Source organism: Ranitomeya variabilis, chromosome 4 (genome assembly GCF_051348905.1).
Source record: "Ranitomeya variabilis isolate aRanVar5 chromosome 4, aRanVar5.hap1, whole genome shotgun sequence".
Classification (NCBI taxonomy): domain Eukaryota; kingdom Metazoa; phylum Chordata; class Amphibia; order Anura; family Dendrobatidae; genus Ranitomeya; species Ranitomeya variabilis.
This window is the reverse complement of record NC_135235.1, coordinates 691,777,836-691,801,964: the sequence shown is the minus strand read 5'-3', so window position 1 is coordinate 691,801,964 and position 24,129 is coordinate 691,777,836. Positions and strand designations below refer to the sequence as shown.

The window sequence follows — 24,129 nt, the reverse complement described above, 5'->3', positions numbered from 1 at the left end:
TACTTCTGCAGACACGCGGAAAGGAAAGGCCACTCGAGAGAGTCAAATGCCTTGGCCGTATCTAGTGATGCCAGCGCCCAACCATTGTCCGGCTCTAGAGAGCTGTACTGAATCACCGATTGGACTCGTCTGATATTGATAGAAGTACTTTTCCCGGGCATAAAACCAGTTTGATCTGGGTGTATAAGGTCCAATATGAGCGTATTTAGCCTAGTGGCCAATATTTTGGTGAAAATTTTGTAATCTACGTTTACTAGTGATATGGGGCGATACGATCCACATTCCAAAGGATCCTTCCCTTCTTTTTTAAGTACAATAATGTTTGCATCATAGAATGTTTCGGGCATCGTCTCTCCCTCCCATATATTCCTAAGTACTTTCAATAAAAGTGGTGCCAATTGACCTCGATATTTCTTATACAACTCAATAGGGAACCCATCAGGTCCAGGGGCTTTCCCGGTGGCCATGTCCATTATAGCTTGCTCAACCTCCTCCAAAGTAAACTCCGCCTCCATAAAGGCTTGCTGAACTGGATTCAATGAGGGGAACACTATGTCCGATAAATAGTCTGCACATTCAGGAACACCAAGACCACTATTAGACTTGTATAAAGATTTATAGTAATCATGAAAACACTGGAGGATCTCCTCAGTAGAGGATACCAATGAACCATCAGGTGCCCGAATCTGCAATACTGCATTGGATGTGTTGTGTTGGCGTACTAAAAAGGCCAATAGCTTACTGGCTTGATTCCCCAATTCGAAATATGATTGGCGGGTAAAAAACAATTTACGTTTGGATTTTGTGTCTATATGTTGGGTATATAGTCTTTGGGAGGTGAGCCATGCTACCCTGTTGCCACTAGTTTGGTTAGTTACATAGGCGGCCTCAGATTCCTTCAACTGTCGCTCCATCTCATCATCCCTTCCCGCCGTTATTCTTTTAATATAGGAAATAGTGGAGGACAGACATCCCCTTAGATATGCTTTCAAAGTATCCCAGAACAGACCAAGATTTGAGGGATCCGAGTGGGTGAGGATAAAACAGTTCAACTGATCCACCGTTCTATCACTAGAATCTATTAATTTCAGCCAGAAGGGATTCAATTTCCAGGGTATAAAGTTATTTATCTGACCATATTTAAGTTTAAGAATAACTGGACTGTGGTCCGATATTCCCCTATTGCCATGCTCAATACTATCTACCCTTAATGCCAGATCACTAGACCCAAATATGTAATCTATACGAGACAGAGACTGCCTAGTTGACGAGTGGCAAGTGTAATCCTTTAACCCAGGGTGACGAATTCTCCATAGGTCCAGCCATCCGCTACCACCCATAAACAGTGCCAACGGAGAAGAGGATTGAACAGACGGGCCTCCAGACATCCCCTCCCCCAGTCTTAATTTATCTAAGGAACTATCCATGACTAAGTTAAAATCTCCCATACAAATAATACTAGCGTCAGGATAATTTAGGGAGAATCCCATTGCCATACGGAGAACTGATATATTAGCTGGGGGTGGATTATAAATACACAGTATCACATATTCCCGAGTATTAATAAAAGCGTGTACGAAAACGAAGCGACCTTCGGGATCTCGTCTTGCCTCTCTAGCCTCCCATCTAACACTTCTATGAATTAGCAGAGAGACCCCTCTTGAGTAGCTGGTATGAAATGCATGGAGGGACCACTGCACCTATGGCTTTTGTGTACACTTAGCTGTGTCCCTGGTCAAATGTGTCTCTACTAGTGCTACAAAATGGGGGTGATATCGCTTAATCTGTGAAAATACCTTGATTTTTTTACGAGGAGTCTTAATTCCCCGTACATTCCAAGTCATACACACAATCTCAGACCCCATAGCCACACCTGAGAAAAGGAATATTATGCACCATAGCTCGTGTAGAGATCAGGAGCACCACGCAGAGCACAGAATTATCAATGGCGACTATTAAACACATCAAAAAGTCAAAACTGGTATAAAAACCAAAATAAAATAAAACTTGAACAGTAGAGGAGTTTAATCCTTCACTCCTACAGTCAATCAAAAAAGGGGATACCCTCACTGGAGTCAGTGTTCGGTATTGTTGGTAAGCTCAACACCCTGTACGGAGAGCTTCATTTGTATTGCCATTGGATAAGAGAGATTGCTCAGGAGTCCGGCACAGTAGACGCCTTGTATGTACGTAACCATTCGGCTACCTCCGCCGGATCTGTAAAAAACAGGGAAGAACCCTCATGGACAACACGGAGCCGAGCCAGGTAGAGCATGGAGTAGAGGATGCCTTTATCCCTGAGCCGCTTCTTAACTTCCACAAATCGAACTCGCTGCTTTTGGAGCTCCATAGAGAAATCCGGGAAAATCGATATAGTGGCGTTATTGAATTTAATAGGGCCCTTCTGCCTCGCCAGGCGGAGTATCGCATCTCTGTCCCTGCAATTGAGAAGACGCGCCAAGAAAGGCCGGGGAGGGGCTCCAGCGGGGAGAGGCCTCGTTGGTACTCTATGGGCCCTCTCCACAGAAAACGTTGAGGAGAATCCATCTCCCAAGGAAGTTTTCAGCCAGTCTTCTAGAAATTGTTCAGGCTGCTGACCCTCTGTGCGCTCCGGCAAGCCAATTATTCGAATGTTATTACGGCGCAGTCTATTTTCCAAGTCATCTGCTTTTTGTTTCCAGGCGTTCACGGACCCGGTGGCCTTTGATAACTTAGCTTCCATAGGGGTAATGGTGTCCTCTATCTGTGACACTCTCGTTTCAACCTCCGAGATGCGCCCTCTCATAGCCTGCATGTCATGTCGCAAGCGACCAACTTCAGTATGTACGTCCTCTATTTTCTCAGTAAGAGAGGATCTAGTGAGGGAAATGGCCTGCATCAGTTGCTCAGACGCTTGTTTGAGAGTTAGTTCGTCTTGTTCTCCCTCCTCATTACTGTCAGGCGGATAATTTTTGCGTTGGTGCTGCGTAGAATTATTTCTGAGAGTGCGCACATTATCAGGGGTGCTTTCTCTGGAATATTTCTTTAATTTCTCAGCAGCCCCCGCTCCTTTAGAATGTTGCATGGCGGTTAGCAGGAGGACCCCACAGAAGGATCACACATAGTTATAGCTGGTCTATTCTCCAATAACTGATCTGCCAATATTAAATACTGAGGTGGCTCCTAGGAAGATCATCAGCCAGGCAAGGGAGCTTTCAGATGTTCACAAAAGCAGCAGCACAGGGGTTAATAGGCACTACGTCCCAGAGCAGCCCACAGCCTCCACAGGCAGCACAGCAGAGAGGGAGGGGTTAATCCCTCTCAAAGTTTATGGCACAAATAGGGGCTTGTAAGACAAGGGGGGGTGCAGGGCCCAATTTTCCAGGGCACACACCGCACTACCCCTTTATTATTATTATAAGCGCTCACCTCCCAGCTTGCACCGCTGTCTTAATATGGAGCGTCGCTCTCCTTGCTGCTGGAGAGCACGCTGCAGTAATTGCTGCCGCCTCCCGGGTGCCGCACGCCGCTCCGGACCCAGCACCTGTATTTCAATGTTCCACAGCGCTCCCGTCCCAGCGCAGGTGCCCGCTCTCTTCAGAGGAGCTATATCCGGCTCCAGCAACCGCCGGCGCCGCTTCCCTGTATAGTGGAACACGCGCCCAAGATGGCCGCCGCAGCCCAGGGATCACACTGCCCGTCCAGGCCACTTCACTTCCCAGCGTCTCTGGGCTTCAAAACCGCCGTTTCCAGGGGTCGCCAGTCTCCTGGGATCTTGAGGGTTCCTCTCCAGCCTGTGCAGCCGGTATATCAGGGGAATCCACGGCAGGATCTATTCAGGATGGTCGGAGCTCTCCAAAGGTGCGTCCTTCCTCCTGGACTACATAGCCACGCCCCCCGTGTTTTGGCGCTTTTATACAATAAAAACTATTTAATATAAAAAGTAATTGTTTTTGCATCGCTTTATTCTGAGAGCTATAACTTATTTTTTTATCTGATGAAGCTGTATGGCAGCTCGTTATTTTGCAGGACAAGATGACGTTTTCAGCGGTGTTTGTTTGATCGCAGTGTTCTCAGGGTTAATGTGCCAGGAGCAGTCCGTGACCGCTCCTGGCACATAGTGCCGGATGTGAGCTGTGATTATCAGCTGAGACCCAGCCGAGATCCCCCCGTGAGCTCGGCTGATAGACGTCATATGACGTACTATACCGTCGATTGTCATACGGGCCCACCCCACCTCAACAGGATAGTACGTCTAATGTCAGAAAGGGGTTAAGGGCTACCACGGAGTAAAAGACTCATAACTGAGGCAGGGCGATCTCACCACAATCAAACTATCATACAGGAGAACATTTAGGCCATTTTCACACTTTGCGCAAACTGCAGTGCAAATGCTGCGGGAAAAACCGCGCAGAAATGCAGCGGTTTACAACCCGCAGCATGTCACTTCTTTGTGCAGAATCACAGCGATTGTGCACCCATAGAAATGCATTTATCCGCTTACTTCCCGCATGGGGCTGTGCCCACGTTGCGGGAAGTAAGCGGATAATGTGCGGGTCGTACCCGTGGTGGAGGAGAGGAGACTCTCCTCCAGGCCCTGGGAACCATATTTGTGTGTAAAAAAAAGAATTAAAATAAAAAATGATGCTATACTCACCTCTCAGCGCTGCACGTGGCCGTCCGGTCAGAGTTGCTGTGCGAACAGGACCTGTGGTGACGTCGCGGTCACATGGCCGAGGAGATCCGGACATCAGAGGGTGAGTATAACCAATTTTTATTATTTTTAACATTACTATTGATGCTGCATATGCAGCGTCAATAGTACAGGAGTAATCCCGCAGCGGAAATCGCAAAACAAACCGCGATTAATCTGCAGGGATAACCGCAGTGGTTTTGCCCTGCAGATTTATCAATTCCGCTGCGGGATAAAGCACAGTGTGCACATAGCCTAAACAGAGTTGCACTCATTTATAGTGTACCATTGACGCTACTATGAGTCCTGTACAGAAGAGGACAGAAAATATTAGTGCCCCCCATTTTAGGAGAGATTGTGCAGTAATCTGAATTCCTTTTCAGATTTTAATGACGTGGAGTGAATCCATGAAACCAGGGCTCGAGCTAACACATCTCCTGCAGGTGTGAATGATCACGATCCTTCTTGAAGTTAGTCAGTTATAAAAAAAAAAAAATTGAAAAGTCAGGATAAAGGGAAACTCTGCTGTTATTGTACAGAGATTCACTCTTAGCCTCACTGCACATTTAATGTTGTTGATCATAAAAGCGAAGTTTGGCCAGAAAGACTGGACCTGGTCTTGTAGAGACCATATGATCACATTCAGCAGCACAGAAGGGAGAGAAGGGAGATTCATCCAGTATCAGGATTCTAGGAAGCCAACAGCATCATTACCCTCAGCTTTCTCTTACAGGACCATTATAACAATTTTCCTCAAGTGATTTTCTACCTTGTCAAAACTTTCTACGTACGCAGTTTGGCTTTGTAGTTTACAGATCTGGGCAGATAAGTCAGCGTCTCCTAAACCAAGGGGGTAGGTGGATCCTCCAGGCTATAGGTTCTATAGAAAAGGGCTTTTCATGCCCAAAGTCATTTGAACAGTTTTGGATGAAGGAGAATGTTATGTCCTAGAGGCAAAATGGTGATCATGGTAATATAGCCGGACTACACCACCGATAAAGCAGCCACAGCCGGTGACTGAGAAGAATCTGTGACTTCTCTGGATTTAGTGGTTACTACTCACCTGGGTAGTCATATGTAGGAATCTCCTCTTTACACCGCTCATCACCCCTCACATATGTCTCTGTAGTATTAATATGGGTCAGATCTTCACCCTGAAACAAATATTGTAAAAGTCACAGACCGATGGAGAAGTCACATCTATGATCAGCTCTAATCCTGCCATCTCCACTGTTCTCATTACACAAGTATAAAACGTATAATACTGGTGGATAAAACAAGACTGAGCACAAGACCTTCACAGCAGTCTACACATCATAGGGGAGATCTCCTGACAATTTCTCTCCATCTACCTGATGATCCTGAGGAACATTCGGATCTTCTTGTTTACAGTCCTGTGGAAGAAGAGGACGGGGACATCTCTCTGGTGTTGTCCTCTTACTGGATAGATCTGGGGGAAACACATACAGGGACTGAATTCATTCTTTACATACAGATAATTATAGGCCGTGTGTATTTAGTCCTGTCTATTACCTGGTGATGTGAGGGGCTGGGGAACCTCCATTATGACTTTCTTGTACAGATCTCTGTGTCCTTCTAAATACTCCCACTCCTCCATGGAGAAATAGACAGCGACATCCTGATACCTTATAGGAACCTGACATACAATGATACTGTTATCCCCCCCGATCCCTTCATAGCGTTAGTGTATAATGTCCCAGCATTCCCAGCAGTGTCACCTCTCCAGTCAGCAGCTCAATCATCTTGTAGGCGAGTTCTAGGATCTTCTGGTCATTGATGTCCTCATGTATCAGGGGGTGAGGTGGAGGCCCTGTGATTGGGCTCAGGGTTCTTCCCCATCCCTCAGACACAGGGTCCTGACAGCGCTCACTAGAGGTCTTCTTCACCACTGTGTAATCCTGGTTATGGAGAGACACATTAATAAATCTCACTACAGAAATTTCCAGAGTCCTCACCTCTCTAGTTCTGTCCATCTGTTATTCCCATAGATAAGAATGATGTAATGTGACGTCATCAGAATCTCTCACCTCTCCAGTAAGCCGGAAAAGGATCTCTAGGGTAAGGTGTAACATCCTCTCTGCCATCTTATCTCTGTCCATATTCATCCTTGATGGGCAAGTCAAAAAAATTCTCTTATATAGAAGATCTTCACTGAGAGGATACGATATTGTAGAGACCTGAATGAGAAGATGAGCCGATGTAACATCATAAAAATCCTGTGTAATAATACAATTACTGGAGATAATAAGGGAAACATATGAGGAGATTTATTATTTTACAGTATTTAGTTTTCTTCTTTACATCAACTAATAAAACCTATATATTTCGGCCACAGACAACAAGCAGTTTCTTCCTTGGAGTCGGCAGCTGAATACGTTTCTCATAGACTCATCTTCCATAACGCTAATTCTCCTCTCATTTACCGACCCTGGAATCGGCATTAGCAATACTGCAGGAGATATTCATTACACGTGACAGGAGAAATAACTACTTCATGATGAGGACGACATCTTCATCTTCTACTACTGCTCTAGAAACAGATTTGGCCAGAGTCCGTCACTGACTCCATCCCCACCGGCCGTCTATATGAAGGTTTCCAGTCTTCCCCGCACTGTAATCTTCTATCACGTTAGATCTCAGGTCTGATTCACACACTGAAGTTTGAGGCTTTTATAAAAGCTGGTTTGTAAGAACAACAAGACAGGAGTTATCTAATACTAATGCCTCCATGTACAGTGTATTGTTTTCAGGATAGGTTTTTTTCATTTTTATTTTTTAGCATTTTTGCTTTGGATTCCATATAACATATATACTTGAGTATAAGCCGAGGCACCTACTTTTGACACAAAAAATGGGTAAGCTTATTGACTCGAGTATAAGCCAGGTATACATTGTCCCCTCATCCCGATCCTGATATGCATGGCTCCTTATCCCTATGCATGCCTTTTTTTTTTTTTTTTATTAAAAAGAGCAAACACATCCCTCTCACCTACCTGAGCATCCTGCATCATTCCGGCCACCGGAGCCTGGAGTTCTTCCAGTACTGAGCGATCACGTGGCCCTGCTCATTAGGTAATTAATATGCGCCTACACCTATGGGAGTGGAAAGGCCTGCATATTCATTATCTTAGTGAGCGGTCCCATGTGATCAATCAGTAGGAAGAGCTCCAGGTGTAGGGGGCCGGAACGAGATGCAGTGCCAGCACCGAGGGCGCGCCGGTAGGCGAGTACGATGTATGGCTGGAAGTCGGCGGCTGGCACTGTGAGCTACTACAGCAGCGGCTCAGGCTTTAGCCACAGCCACCGGCTCCTGCCTCTGTGACCCGCTGACCTCCACTCCCCCTCCGGCTTTCTGGGACCACGATTGGGGTGTTTTCAGCACAAAAAAAAGTGATGAAAAACTCGGCTAATACACAAGTATATATGGTATTACATGAAAGAGACAAAAGCTAAAATAAAATTGAGGATGGATGTACTGGGGGAACCAAGAAGGTGGCACTGTAAGGCATCAAGAATGGGGATAAGGGAGGAGTTATTACCTAGTGGTTTGGGTGGTAGCAGATTGTGTGGGGTTTCTTGTACTATCATATTGTGTGGAGGATACTGTGGGAACATTATACAGTGTGGAGGCCAATAAAGGGGCCACGTACTATGAGATTAATCCAGGTTTCCTTGGTTCCTGTATTTCACAGTTGGGTCATTTGTATCTATTAACGGAAAAGGAACAAAACCATTGTGATTCTTATAAGGAGACAACACAAACCCCCTAAATATAACATTTTATAACAACCCCACAATCTGTGACTCTTCAGGGTAAATCGCTCTCTCACCATTGGATTAGAGCTGATACTATGAAGCTAAAGTGACTAAACAGACTTTCTGTCAGCTCCATAAAGGGGCACTTTTCCGTGTTTGTCAGAACTATCCGAGGATTATTAGAGGGGATAGTTTCCCCCCAATTAGAAGGGACACCTGTGGATATTGGGGTCTTAACGTGCTACAGTTCTGGTGTGGACCCTCCACCCACAGAGCTGCACTCCACATAGAAAATAATGGAGCCTCCAGCACCGACCTCCACCCGCAGAGCCACACTCCACCGAGAATAATGGAGCCTCCAGCACTGACCTCCACCCACAGAGCGGCACTCCACATAGAGAATAATGGAGCCTCCAGCACCTACCTCCACCTGCAGAGCCGCACTCTACATAGAGAATAATGGAGCCTCCAGCACTGACCTCCACCCGCAGAGCCGCACTCCACATAGAGAATAATGGAGCCTCCAGCACCGACCTCCACCCACAGAGCCGCACTCCACATAGAGACTAATGGAGCCTCCAGCACCGACCTCCACCCTCAGAGCCGCCCTCCACATAGGGAATAATGGAGCCTCCAGCACCGTCCTCCACCCGCAGAGCCGCACTCCACATAGAGAATAATGAAGCCTCCAGCACCGTCCTCCACCCTCAGAGCCGCACTCCACATAGGGAATAATGGAGCCTCCAGCACCGACCTCCACCCGCAGAGCCGCACTCCACATAGAGAATAATGGAGCCTCCAGCACCAACCTCCACCCACAGAGCCGCACTCCACATAGAGAATAATGGAGCCTCCAGCACCTACCTCCACCCGCAGAGCCGCACTCCACATAGAGAATAATGGAGCCTCCAACACCGACCTCCACCCGCAGAGCCGCACTCCACATAGAGAATAATGGAGCCTCCAGCACCGACCTCCACCCACAGAGCCGCACTCCACATAGAGAATAATGGAGCCTCCAGCACCGACCTCCACCCACAGAGCCGCACTCCACAGAGAATAATGGAGCCTCCAGCACCGACCTCCACCCACAGAGCGGCACTCCACATAGAGAATAACGGAGCCTCCAGCACCGACTTCCACCCGTAGAGCCGCACTCCACATAGTGAATAACGGAGCCTCCAGCACCGACCTCCACCCGCAGAGCCGCACTCCACATAGAGAATAATGGGGCCTCCAGCACCAACCTCCACCCGCAGAGCCGCACACCACATAGAGAATAATGGGGCCTCCAGCACCAACCTCCACCCGCAGAGCCGCACTCCACATAGAGAATAATGGGGCCTTCCGCACCAACCTCCACCCGCAGAGCCGCACACCACATAGTGAATAATGGAGCCTCCAGCACCGACCTCCACCCGCAGAGCCACACTCCACATAGTGAATAATGGGGCCTCCAGCACCGACCTCTTAAACGTGTAAGTGTGCCCAACTTTTTACTATTGATGTTGCCTATGCAGCATCAATAGTAAAAACATATATTGTTAAAAATAATTTAAAAAAACATTATATTCTCACCTTCCATCATCCGCGCCAGCCTTTCCCGATCCTCGCGACGCTCCGGTCCCAAGAATGCATTGCGGCAATGACCGGACATGAAGTAGCGGTCTTGCGAGACCGCTACATCATCACGTGTTATTGCCGCAAGGCATTACTGGGAACGGAGCGTCGCGACGAGCATCGCTAAAGGCATGGCCTGGATCCGGGGGCCGCCCGAAAGTGAGTATATAACTATATTAATTTTTTTTTTATTTTTAACAGAGATATGGTGCCCACATTGCTATATACTACGTGGGCTGTGTTATATACTGCATGGGCTGTGTTATATACTACGTCGCTGTGCTATATGCTACGTGGGCTGTGCTATATACTACGTTGGCTGTGTTATATACTACGTGGGCTGAGTTATACAATGCTCGGTCTGTGTTATATGGTACGTCTCTGTGCTATTTACTATGTGGCTGTGTTATACATACATATTCTAGAATACCCGATGCGTTAGAATCGGGCCACCATATAGTATATATATATATATATATATATATATATATATATATATATATATATATATATATATATATATATATATATATATATATATATATATATATATATATATATATATGTATATGTATATATATATATATATACACACATATACATACATATACATACATATACACACACACACACACACACCGTACAGACCAAAAGTTTGGACACACCTTCTCATTTAAAGATTTTTCTGTATATTCATGACTATGAAAATTGTACATTCACACTGAAGGCATCAAAACTATGAATTAACACATGTGGAATTATATACTTAACAAAAAAGTGTGAAACAACTAAAATTATGTCTAATATTCTAGGTTCTTCAAAGTAGCCACCTTTTGCTTTGATAACTGCTTTGCACACTCTTTGCATTCTCTTCATCAGCTTCAAGAGGTAAATGAGAAGATGTGTCCAAACTTTTGGTCTGTACTGTATATATACACTATTTGCATACAAAATGATTTTAAAAACTTTAAACATCCCAAGGAGCACTGTGCAAGTGATCATATTGAAATGGAAAGAGTATCATACCACTGCAAATCTACCAAGACCGGGCCGTCCCTCTAAACTTTCATCTCAAACAAGGAGAAGACTTATCAGAGATGCAGCCAAGAGGCCCATGATCACTCTGGATGAACTGCAGAGATCTACAGCTGAGGTGGGACAGTCTGTCCATAGGACAACAATCAGTCGTACACTGCACAAATGTGGCCTTTATGGAAGAGTGGCAAGAAGAAAGCCATTTCTCAAAGATATTCATAAAAAGTGTTGTTTAAAGTTTACAACAAGCCAAATGGGAGACACACCCAACATGTGGAAGAAGGTGCTCTGGTCAGATGAAACCAAAATCAAACTTTTTGGCAACAATGCCAAACGATATGTTTGGCGTAAAGGCAACAGCTCATCACCCTGAACACACAATTCCCACTGTCAAACATGGTGGTGGCAGCATCATGGTTTGGGCCTGCTTTTCTTCAGCAGGGACAGGGAAGATGGTTATAATTGATGGGAAGATGGATGGAGCCAAATACAGAACCATTCTTGAAGAAAACCTGTTGGAGTCTGCAAAAGACCTGAGACTGATATTTGTCTTCCAACAAGACAATGATCCCAAACAAAGCAAAATCTACAATGGAATGGTTCACAAATAAACATATCCAGGTGTTAGAATGGCCAAGCCAAAGTCCAGACCTCTATCCAATCAAGAGTCTGTGGAAAGAGCTGAAAACTGCTGTTCACAAACGACCTCCATCAAACCTCACTGAGCTTGAGCTCAAGGAAGAATGGGCAAGAATTTCAGTCTCTCGATGTGCAAAACTGATAGAGACACCAAGCGACTTGCAGCTGTAATAACAGCAAAAGGTGGCGCAACAAAGTTTTAAGTTAAATTGGCCCAATAATATTGCACGCTTGCAAAGTGCTCCTTGGGATGTTTAAAGTTTTGGAAATCTTTTTGTATCCAAATCCGGCTTTAAGCTTCTCCACAACAGTATCACGGACCTGCCTGTTGTGTTCCTTGGTCTTCATGATGCTCTCTATTCTTCAAACAGAATCCTGAGACTATCACAGAGCAGGTGCATTTACAGTATACAGAGACTTGATTACACACAGGTGGATTATATTTATCATCATTAGGCATTAAGGACAACATTGGATCATTCAGAGATCCACAATGAACTTCTGGAGTGAGACAGTTGCACTGAAAGTAAAGGGGCCCGAATAATATTGCACGCCCCACTTTTCAGTTTTTGAATTTCCACAAAAATGTAAAATAACCAATAAATTTCGTTCAACTTCACAATTGTGTTCCACTTGTTGTTGATTCTTCACCAAAAATTTGCATTTGACATCTTCATGTTTGAAGCATGATATGTGGGAAAAGGTTGAAAAGTTCCAGGGGGGCCAAATACTTTCACAAGGAACCTATAAATATATACCCTTCTCATTCCTCAGGTTTCATCCTGTTAAAATAATAACAATTATACAAAACTCCCATACAGATGCCCTTCCAGAGGTGTCAGCACGTGGTGAACATGAGGTTGTTATGCAATGTGAGCCCGGCACCCAATCAGCGATGGTATCACTGTCACCACCTTTGACCAAGTCGAATATTAAAATGAAATTAGAGAGCAGCCAAACCCTTGGATTCCTGTTGATGTTCAACACATCTGAAAGCGGAACAGTGAAGCTGGCCTTGAATGGGTGCAGGGCTCGTGTGATGTAACAACCTCACATAAGCCCTGGGAACGTGAGTTCTGACACCGCTGGGAACAGCACTGGCAAGGATGGGGAGTAGGGTTGAGCGAAACGGATCGATCAATTTCATAAGTCGTTGACTTTTGGCAAAGTCGGGTTTCGTGATCGCTGGGATCGGCCATGCGGTCGGCGATCTTCGCGCCAAAGTCGCGTTTCGTATGACGCTGTTACCGCCATTTTTTCAGCCAATGAAGGAGTGTGGGCATCGTGATGACATAGGTCTTGTCTTGCTTTCTGCGGCGTCACAGGGGTATGAACGCCATCTTACCGTTTTGGATGTAGCGATTTACACAGTCCGAGGAATGTGAGAGAGAGAGAGAGAGAGAGAGAGAGAGAGAGAGAGAGAGAGAGAGAGAGAGAGAGAGAGAGAGAGAGAGAGAGAGAGAGAGAGAGAGAGAGAGAGAGAGAGAGAGAGAGAGAGAGAGAGAGAGAGAGAGAGAGAGAGAGAGAGAGAGAGAGAGAGAGAGAGAGAGAAAAAAAAAAAAAAAAAAAAAAAATCCCCATTGACTTGCATTGGGTTTCGTGTTTCGGTCGGCCCCCCGACTTTTCACAATAATCGGCTGATTTCACACGATCCGACTTTCGAGACAGTCGGGTTTCAACCCTAATGGTGAGTATGACTGATTTTATTTTAATGAGGTCAAACATAAGGAATGACAACTCCTTTGAGAAGGTGCATTTTTTCTCAGCTACAACATTGACATTCTGAACATCACAAAGGCTTCTACCTTGTGTGACTGCTCAGGTGCCTAAGAAGTGATGATTTCATCACAAAACATTTCCCACATTCTGAACAAGAAAATGTCTTCTACGCTGTGTGGGTTCTCTGGTGTCTACCAAGATGCGTTTTACGGTTAAAACATTTCCCACATTCTAAAAATGAAAAAGGCTTCACCCCTGTGTGAGTTCTCTGGTGCATAACAAAATGTGATTTCTGGTTAAAACATTTCCCACATTCTGAACATGAAAAAGGCTTCTCACCTGTGTGAGTTCTCTGGTGGTTAATCAAAATTGATTTCTGGTTAAAACATTTCCCACATTCTGAACAGGAAAAAGGCTTCTCCCCTGTGTGAGTTCTATGGTGCTTTACAAAGTTTGGTTTCTGTGTAAAACATTTCCCACATTCTGAACATGAAAATGGCTTCTCCCCTGTGTGAGTTCTTTGGTGCTTAACCAAGGTTGATTTCTGGTTAAAACATTTCCCACATTCTGAACAGGAAAATCTATTCCTTGCTGTGTGAATCTTAAGAAAAGAATTTTCGAGGGGAAAACCATTTCCATATTCTGAAGGTGAAAATGGCTTCTTTGCTTTCAGAGCAGTTGGTTTTTTAAGGTTTACATTGTGACTTTGATTTTCCTTAGTAGTTGGTAATGAATCAGTAGACAGGACCTGTTTCAAAGGATCAGATGACAGATCTTTGCTGTGAAGAGATGATGGCATATCTGGAGTAATGGCAGTCACTTCAATTGTATCCTGTGGGATCTCAAGATCATCAGATTTAAAAATTGATGATGTCAGCTGTCCCTCTGATCTCCTCGTACAGTCATCTGTTAAGAATAAAACCTATCTTTCAATAAAATATTCTTGATTTTTCATTTTTTAACATTTCTACTTAAACTGTTTGTAAAAATGGTAAGTTATGTAAAATATTGAATCATTCACCGAGACAATGACAGTTCACAGTCTAATAGAAAACATTATAGGATGAACCAGTAGAGCGTGGTGTTCAATTGTTTGTTCATTCTTTCTCCCAAATATGGAATAAAAAGCCATCAAACAATGTTATGTACCGTATTTTCCGGCGTATAAGACGACTTTTTAACCCCTGAAAATCTTCTTAAAAGTCGGGGGTCGTCTTATACGCCGGGTATCGCCTTGTACACCGGTGTATATGGTGGATGGTGGGTGGGGAGTGGTCCTGATGACGACGAGGGGGCGTCTCACAGGAAAGTGCGTGGACTATACCCCATTACCTGATCGTAGCGCTGCAGCGTGGGGTCTCTGTGCTGAGAGCGGCGGCGGCTGTGCTGTGGGGCGGCGGCGGCTCCTCTTCTGCAGTGTGGGGCCTCTGTGCTGTGGGGCGGCGGCGTATCTTCATGCAGTCGGGGCTCCTCCAGCATCTCGTTAAAGCCCGGAGGCCCCGCCGGCAGCTCAATCAGTACAATGCGATGGCCTCCGGGAAAATGGCCGCTGCTCAGATTCAGATCTCGTGTCCCGAGATCTCGGGACGAGATCTGAGTCTGAGCATGCGCCGCCCCCAGCGGCCATTTTCCCGGAGGCCACCGCATAATACCTATTGAGCTGCCTCCGGGAAAATGGCCACTGCTCAGATTCAGATCTCGTCTCCCGAGATCTCGGGACGAGATCTGAATCTGAGCAGCGGCCATTTTCCCGGAGGCCACCGCATTACACCGATGGAGCTGCCGGCGGGGCCTCCAGGCTTTAATGAGATGCCGGAAGAGCCCCGAATGCATGAAGATACGCCGCCGCCCCACAGCACAGAGGCCCCACACTGCAGAAGAGGAGCCGCCGCCCCACAGCACCCACGCGGCACAAAGCGGAGAAGAAGCCGCCGCTCCCAGCACAGAGACCCCACGCTGCAGCGCTACGATCAGGTAATGGGGGATATGCAGCGCTACGATCAGGTAATGGGAGATACTCACTTTCCTGTGAGACGCCCCCTCGTCATCAGGATCACTCCCCCCCTTCCCAAAAGGCACATTAGTCACGGCCCTATAAGACGACATACGGTGTATAAGAAGACCCCCGACTTTTAAGAAGATTTTATATTTTAACTGGAAAAGTTGGGGGGTCGTCTTATACACCCAGTCGTCTTATACGCCGGAAAATACGGTAGGTAAAAATAATACCAATAAAAACTTCTACTCATCTAACAAAAAACAAGTCTCTACTCCGGTCTATCATCTGTCAATGGAAAAAAATAGAATTAGACTTACCAGTAATTTGGTTTCTAGGAACCTTCCACGATGGCATACAGAGGTTGCCTCTTTGCCCTGATGGAGGACAGGAAACACAAAGATTAAAAGACCCTCCCACCTCCCAGTGACTTATAACTGAAAACCATAGCAGCGGTTTACCTTCTGAATCCCAGATTTTTATCCAGGAAGATAGGGAGGAAATTAGCGCTGTCGAAGGTTCCTAGAAACCAAATTACCGGTAAGTCTAATTCTATTTTCTCTAGTCACCTTCCACGACGCCATACGGAGGAATACCAACTAATTTGGCGCTAGGGTGGGACAACGGCCTGGAGTATTTTCCGGCCAAAGACTAGATCTTGACCAGACAGTTGGACAAACAGATCTGCAAGATTCTGCAAGAGTTGGTTTGTTCTAAGTAATGTAGAACAATACATCAGACTTCGAGGTGTGGAATTTTTCCTCCTTCAAGTTTACTGGATTTTGGCAAAAAGATGGTAGGACGATTTCCTGGGAATGCTGAAATTCAGAGACTACCTTTGGAAGAAAAGAAGGGTCAAGATGAAGGACCATGGAATCGTCTCTAATTGACAAATAGGGCTCCCTTATCGATAGGGTTTGTAGTTCCCCTACCCTACTAGCCGTGATTATAGCCACCAGGAAAACCGTTTTGTAAGTAAGATTTTGAGGAGAACAGGAAGACAAAGGTTCAAATGGTGGACCTGTAAGCCCTTGTAGCACCAAGTTAAGATCCCATGAGGGAACCACCAGCTGTCTCTTAGGGTTCATTCTGAGGGCCAATGTTGAGACCTGGACCTTTAGGGTGCTAGGCCTAAGGCTGATCTCTAAGCCCTTTTGTAGAAAATCTAGAATTTGTGACACATTTAGGCTAAGGGGATCTAGTAGGTTAGGGAGGCAGAAGGATTAAATTTTTTTCCAGACCTTATTGTAGATAGCGTTTGTTACTGGCTTTCTGGACTTTTGTAGAGTAGCTGTTATTGGGTCCGACAGCCCTTTGGCTCTCATTACCTGGGCCTCAGTAACCAAGCCGCTAGGTTCCACTTCTGAGGATCCAAGTGATAAATTGTCCCCTGTGAGAGGAGGTCATTTTCTACTGGCCGTCCACCGGTAGATCAATTCTTCTTGACCATAATGGGGCTATCAAGATAGTTGCGGTCTGTTCTTCTCGGATTTTCCGTAGAACCTTCGCCAGAATTGGAACTGGTGGGAAAGCATAGGCCAAGTGAAAGTCCCAATTCTGCGTCAAAGCATCTACTCCCCAGGAATGGTCTTTGGGGTTTAGGGAGAAGAAGTCTTCGACCTGCGTGTTTTGGTGAGATGCAAAAAGATCTATTTCTGGTAGGCCCCACCTGTCTAGCAGTATTTTGAAGCTCCGACTTTTAGACCTCCATTCCCCCGGCTGGATGTCTTGGCGACTCAAAGTCTGCCTGGGTGTTGGAAGAGCCTTTCAAATGAACTGCTGTCAGCGACAGTGGGTGTTTTTCACCTCTGCAGAATATTCGAGCGGAAATACTTTTTAGGTTGTTGAACATTGTACTGCCTTGATGCTTGATATGAGCAACTTCAGTCATGTTGTCCGAATATATTCAGATGTGTTGTCCAGCGATCTGGCGACCTGCTGCCAGAAGGGCTTCCTCTACAGTTTTTAAATCTCTGAAATTGGACGACTTCACGCTTGTTGTCTGGTCCCAGAGTCCTTGGAAAGGGATATTGTTTATCATGGCTCCCCAGCCCCTCCTGCTGGCATCTGATGTAATTGTAGTTAGCGGGACCTGAGTCCAGCTCACACCTCTGTGGAGGTTTCTGGAATTTATCCACCATGCCAGAGGCTCTTACTCGAACCCGGCGTGTGTAGCTTTCTGTTTAGAGAACTGGGATGGCTGTTCCAGTTCCCTAAAATATGAGCTTGAAGGACTCTGGAGTGGGCCTGAGCCCAGGTTACCGATTGGATGCAGGCTTTCATGTAGCCAGCCCAAGAGCGTCATGCCTTCTCGGAGTGTAGGGGACCTCATGTCTCTGAACCTCTTGACCTTGGTTATTAAGGTCAGATGGTGGTCTTCTGGAAGGAAAGACATCTGTTTTGTAGATTTCAGGAGCAGGGCTGTGGAGTCGGTAAGCCACAGTTGCGACTCCGACTCCTGGATTTTATCAGGTTCCGACTCCGGCTCTGACTCCTTCATAAATGGCCAATTCGTAACAATAAATTTACTGTTGTAAAATATTAACATCGTGCTTATTCAGTTTCTCACCATCATATAAGTAATCAGATCACTTAGAGCAAAAACTATATTTATTAGAATACAATTAGAATATAGCAAATAACTTTTATAAACTTTTCTAAACTCTTGTAAGTAAATATGTAATAAACACTGTTATGCAGTTAATAAGAAGAAATCTATAAATTTGTCCTCAGAAAAAGTATTGCCTCTGTCAGATCCTCCTTCATGGATGCCCTCAAATCTGATCTAATTATTTTGAGAGCAGAGAACAACCTCTCTACACTAACTTGGGTTGGTGGCAAAGCAGTAACCACTCGGGCAACATCTCTGACAATGTCAGGATACAGAGGAATCGCTTGTTGCGCTGTTATTTTTGATGAACGGTGACATTTCTCAATTTCTTTTAGTGCACATGAAAAATTCTGCTGAAATGTACTGGCTGTGTTCTTTGATGGGGATGACTCTTCTATGTGGGAACGCTTTGCACGGTCCTTGTGATCCAAATATTTTTCGAAATTAAATTCTTCATCAGTTGATGAGGGTGAAGATGTGGCAGGATGACCAAATTCTTCTTGTTCCTTCTGACTGTTCTGCAACCCTTTCATCCTTACTGCTATTTCAAACAGAGCTTCTTTTCCTTTAGTTAGCTGTGGATCATCTAGAAGAATCCGATGCATTGGGTCTACATAAACAGCTGCCAAAAGAATGTTATTTTGTAATAGTAGCTCCTCTCTCCATTTCAGTGATGTAGCAATGCCACTTGCAATTAACCCTCCTGTTTGTGACAGGCAAAACATCAGGTTCTTCCACTCCTTTAAGAAAATACCTGGAGTTAAGTCCTCTACTTGTAATTTTTTAGTCACTGTAAATGGGTGCTCTAGCAATTTTTCCAGCTCAGTCACCTGATTCCACTGACTTTCATTTAGCGTCAGTTGAGGGTTAGCCATGTCTACAAGAAAGGTTTTCAGTTCAACCAAGCACTGAATCATTAAGTAAGTACTGCCCCATCGTGTGGCTTAATCAATAATTGCCCCTTTTCAGCACGTCTCTTCAAAATTGAGTCAACTTTAGGGGTTATGGCAACAGTAGCCAATTTTCTCACCTTGCCAATCAGTGCAGCAGCATGTCCTTCTTGCAGACTGTCTCTTATAGCCAAATGTAGCGTATGCACAACACAGAGCATGTGATGAATGAAAGAACGTATTGACACAGTTTCAACAAGATCATCTAAACTATCATGTTGCTGTTCATCTGAAGCAACTTCAGTTTGCTCCTCAGTTACAATACTGTGTTCCTCTATTTCAAACATTTCTGTGTCTGCGGACCCAGAATGTTCTTCTAGCTGCTGGTTACCATCATTACTTTCATTCATTAGCTTAATAGTACTTATCATATTTGAAGCATTGTCAGTTACGACAGAAAGAACTTGCTCTTTTTTAAGTTCATAGTCTTGCAGAACCTTTTCCACCAAGACATGGAGAAACTCACTGGTGTGATGAGCTTTGGTGTCTTTTACAGCCAATGTCTTGGTAACTATTTCATTTTTGTCACAAACAAATCGGACATTGATGGCAAAATAGTTCACTCTGACGTGTGCAGGCATCCATTTTAAGAAACAGAAAGCGTCCTTTGAGAGTTTTTTTAAGTTTTTCCTTTTGTTTAAAAGTTTCTTCGATTACTAATTTTCTAATATTCTCTCTCTCCAGAGAAACACCAAGCTTGCGACCATTTCCCCATTCAGTCACATAAAAGCTGGTCATGAAAATAATGAAATAGGCACACTATCCTTTACAAGATCTATGATCTGTTTTTTAAATGTATCTACTGTCATTGTCACAGTAACTTTGTCACTGACAAAATATCTTGCAACTGATGGCTGCAAAGTTCTCTGCTCCTTTGTTTGGCTGGAAGAGCTGGGCACTGGTTCATTGGTTTGGATGCAGTCTCATCCACTGCTTTCAGTACTTCTGGATGAAAGCGCTGTAAATGTCTCTTTAGATTAGAAGCTCTGGTAGGAGCATTTTTATCTTTGCCTGAATATGCACCATCTTGGCTTCACAGCATTTGTTTTCGTCTGGATCAATTGTCATACACTGACAGACATAATGTTTTCTATCTTGAGTGATGGTAAAATGTTCAAATACAGCTGATTTAATGTGACGCTTCTTTGACATTCTCAGGTTTTTAATTCTGCATTCACAATCCAAATGACAATTGTTTTTCCTAAAAACAAATGTACAAAATTATTGCCAGGTCGTACAACTGATATAGTGGTCAGTAATACTGTTATTCCTCATGTACTCACAGTTAACTGATGCAAAGTTTGTTGAAAGGATAATACTCCTTACAGTCTTCCTTTTCTGAGTAGCAGCTGTGAGATGCTTGGAAGACGCACACCTAGTAAACATCTAGTCTAGAGGAGGAGCTTTACTATTAAGAATTTGCAACACATTTTCACTTTCAGTTTCATACATTGTAAGTAGGGGGGTTGGGGCAGCATGAGGTTATCCAAGTATAAGATTAGATAAGGGCAGTGGAGAACAGACACACAAGAAGTAAGAAATGTCTCTATCTCCAGCAGAACTGCTTATCACTGTTGTTCATAGTTTGATAGAACATATATTTGAGTAACATTTATAAAATTCATATGAAAGTTCAATTATGAAATATTAATACTTTTTTTTAAAGCTGGAGTCGGAGTCGGTACATTTCTATTGACTCCGACTCCAACCAAAACTAACTCCGACTCCACAGCCCTGTTCAGGAGTACTCCTAGGAAATTCCTAGTTTTGGAGGGCAGTAGCTGAGACTTTCAGGTTCAGGATCCACCCCAGAGATGTTAAAATATCGAGGGTCTTTGATACATGAGATTCCAGGGCTGTCTTGGTGGAGGCTACCATCAGCAAGTTGTCCAAGTAAGGCAATATACAGATGCCTCGACTCCAGATAGAGGATACTACTTCTGCCATTACCTTGGAGAAGATTCTTGGCGCTGAGGAGATGCCAAACAGAAGGACATTGAACTGATAGTGTTCCACCTGCCGACCTTACTGTACCGCAAACCTGAGATATTTTCTGTGTCTCGGGTGGATTGGAATATGGAAGTAGGCATCTTTCGAGTCGATGGTCGACAAAGAAGCGAGGCCCAATCAACAGAATGGCTGACCTTACAGATTCCATCTTGAATCTGCGGTATCTTATATGTTGGTTCAGTCCCTTAAGATTTATAATGATACAGGCCTCGCCTGAGGGTTTGGCTACCAGAAACAGTTGAGAGTAGTGGCCCAGACCCCATTCCGACTCTGGAACCTGGGAGATCACGTTTGATCTTACAAGGTCTCTCAGACCTACAGTACTAGCAGCGCTGTTTGATCTTGTGGGGTTGGAAGGGAAGTGACTTTCAGACCCCGTGCAGGGGAGATGAACTCTATTAATAGGCCCTCCTTGATAAGATTGAGGACCCAGTGACAACTGGTGATGTTCTGCCACTGATGTACATATCTTGAGAGTCCCCCCCACACCGGGGTGAAGTCATCGTTTCTCTTCTTGGCTTGTTGGGACTGCTGTTGCTGGGGGATGAGAATATTCTTCCTCCCACCTTCTGCATAGCTCCATCTCCCGGACTTGCCCTTCCCCCTCTGGGAGGTTTGAGGCTGTGCGGCATGAAAAAAAAGGTTTTTTTAGGGTTTTTTTGTTCCGGGAGGGCTTTTCTTATCGGTGGCCTTTTCTAGGATCTCGTCTAGGGAAGGCCCAAAGACATTCTCCTTTAAAGGGTATGGCCATAACTTGGCTTTGAAGGTGATGTCACCAGGCCACATCTTGAGCCAGAGAGCTCTCCTAGCCGAGTTGGATTGCACAAGTGACCTGGCGGCAACTCTGATGGATTCCATGGAAGCATCCCCTAAAAACCTAGTAGCCCTTAGGAGGCTAGGCAGTGAGTCTAACAGTTCACCCCTGGAGGTACCCTGGGATATATGAGTTTCTAGTTCCTCTAACCAGCCGGAGAGGGCTCTAGCTACCCAGGTGGAAGCAGTGTTAGCCTTTAAAGCAACCGTAGAGGTCTCCCAGGAATTCTTCAAGAGACTCACTATTTTTCTGTCCATTGGATCCTTCAATGGATCCTGCAATTGCAAAGAATCTTCAAATGGGAGTGCGGTTCTTTTCGTAACCCTTGCCCCCTGTACGTCGACTTTGGGAATATCCCATCTAACTCACCTTCTAGGGGGAATCTGTGTTTCATCTCTGAGGGGGTGCTGAGGCGTTTTTCCGGCAGTTCCCACTCCTGAGAAATCATGTCAAGTATATTAGCATGCACCTTGAACCCTACACGTTTTCCCATTTTTAGCCCACAAAACATCTGGTCCTGAATGGACTGAGGCTCGGATTCCTCTTCCAGTCCCATAGTGCTGCGTACTGCAGATACCAGCTCCTCAATCCACTCCGAGGAAAAGAGATTTTCTGGCTTCAGAGGCCTTAAGTGACACGGGTTCAACCCGTCTACCAGAGGACGATGAGTAGGATAGGTCTGATTCAGACTCAGAGTCCTCAACCTGTATTTTCCTTTTCTTCCCTGGAGAAGGGGGTGGAGGGGTAAAAGCCACCAGGGAAGACTGCACCTCCTGCTTGACCAGACAGCGAATCTCTTCCAAAAGGGAGGGTTGCTCTGCTCTGACTACTTTGTCGATGCATGACTGGCAGAGCTTTTTATCTCATAGCGAGGGTAGCTTTATATTACAAATGCAGTACTTTTTCCTAATAGTGGCTTTGGGGGTAGACTTGTTTCCCTGGATCGAGAGGGAGAGAGGTGTCAGACAAGAAGGACCCCCTAAATTATCTACCTGAGGACCCCATCCCTTCATATACTTACTGTGGCAGGGGCAGAGCTGGGCTCTGCAGATGCAGGACATGAATTGCCTTCCATGCTGAAGGATAGTCTTACCTCTGTGGTGACTTCGGGCAGGTTTTATGGCGGTCGATAGCCGGCCCCCAGAGTGGGTTGTTTCCCCCTCCCCCTCCTGGGTCCATGTGCAGGTGGTGCGGCATCTACGAACACCAAGCACTGTTCCTGGATGGAAGTTCAGATGTGCTCCACTGGAACACAAAGTCCCGGAAGTGACGCGTGCTGACACCACTTCCGGTACACCGAGCCACACATATGGAGTGGGAGAAGACCGGGGAGCTCAGGGAGGCCCCCGGTCAGGATCTCTGGCCTGCTTTGCCCTTTTGGGGGTGCGGGAAGGCCAGGAGGGGGTCCCGAGGTCACCCAACAGGGGACGATGGGAGCAGCCTGGAGGAGGTGAGGAGTGACCACTTGCTGCACGGAAATACAGGCTCTGCCTGTCAAACAAGGTACTGCAGTCGCCGGCCACCACAGCACACGGAGACCTTTCCCTGCCCCATGGGGACAGGAAAGACACTGGCAAGTGGGAGGTGAGAGGGCCTTTTAACCTCTCTGTGTTTCCTGTCCCCCATCAGGGCAAAGAGGCAACCTCTGTATGCCGTCGTGGAAGGTGACTAGACAAATAAAGGTTTCCACATTATTAGTGGCTCAAAGGCTCTTAAAAACCAACATGGCTCCCTTAAACCAATCCAGCAATAACTCTTCTCTCAAAGTCAAATCTCCCCCTCGATTCTGAACCTTGCAGTGTGTGTCTCCCGAAGCACAATCTGGGCACTATAGGTAATATGGTATATTTGCAATATTCAATTTAACATCCACTGTGTGCCAATTTCCAGAAAGTGCCTGTGGAATCAAAATAGTCACTACTCCTATAGATTAATTCCCCGAGGGTTATAATTTCCCAAATTTAGTCACTTTATGAAGATTTCTACTGCTCTAGTTTTCTGCCCTTTTGTCATACTAGGGCTTCTGCAAATGGTGTGTCCCATCTCCTTTGGGATCTGCTCCTGCGACATCTTCTGTCACCAAGTGCAGCCTTAGGCTACTTTCACACTAGCGTTGTGTGACGGACGTCGCAATGCATCGTTATGTAGAAAAAAACGCATCCTGCAAAGTTGCTCTCAGGATGCGTTTTTTCTCCATAGACTTACACTAGCGACGCATTGGGATGGATTGCCACACAGCTCATCAGTCGTGGGACGAATGCATCGTGTCGGCACAAAAAAAGTTCC

General features: G+C 45.4%; 1 protein-coding gene across 1 annotated transcript in view; it reads right to left on the bottom strand.

Moving 5' to 3' along the window:
* The window catches only part of LOC143767626 (uncharacterized), a 498,682-nt gene that overhangs the window by 454,623 nt on the left and 19,930 nt on the right, over positions 1 to 24,129 (bottom strand). Inside the window, exons 7-12 of the mRNA XM_077256061.1 lie at positions 14,211 to 14,368; positions 6,721 to 6,870; positions 6,412 to 6,591; positions 6,206 to 6,329; positions 6,025 to 6,122; positions 5,736 to 5,826 (exon numbers count right to left, since the gene is read on the bottom strand). Of these exons, the coding sequence (XP_077112176.1) occupies positions 5,736 to 5,826; positions 6,025 to 6,122; positions 6,206 to 6,329; positions 6,412 to 6,591; positions 6,721 to 6,870; positions 14,211 to 14,368 (801 nt within the window). The remainder of the gene's footprint in view (positions 1 to 5,735; positions 5,827 to 6,024; positions 6,123 to 6,205; positions 6,330 to 6,411; positions 6,592 to 6,720; positions 6,871 to 14,210; positions 14,369 to 24,129) is intronic.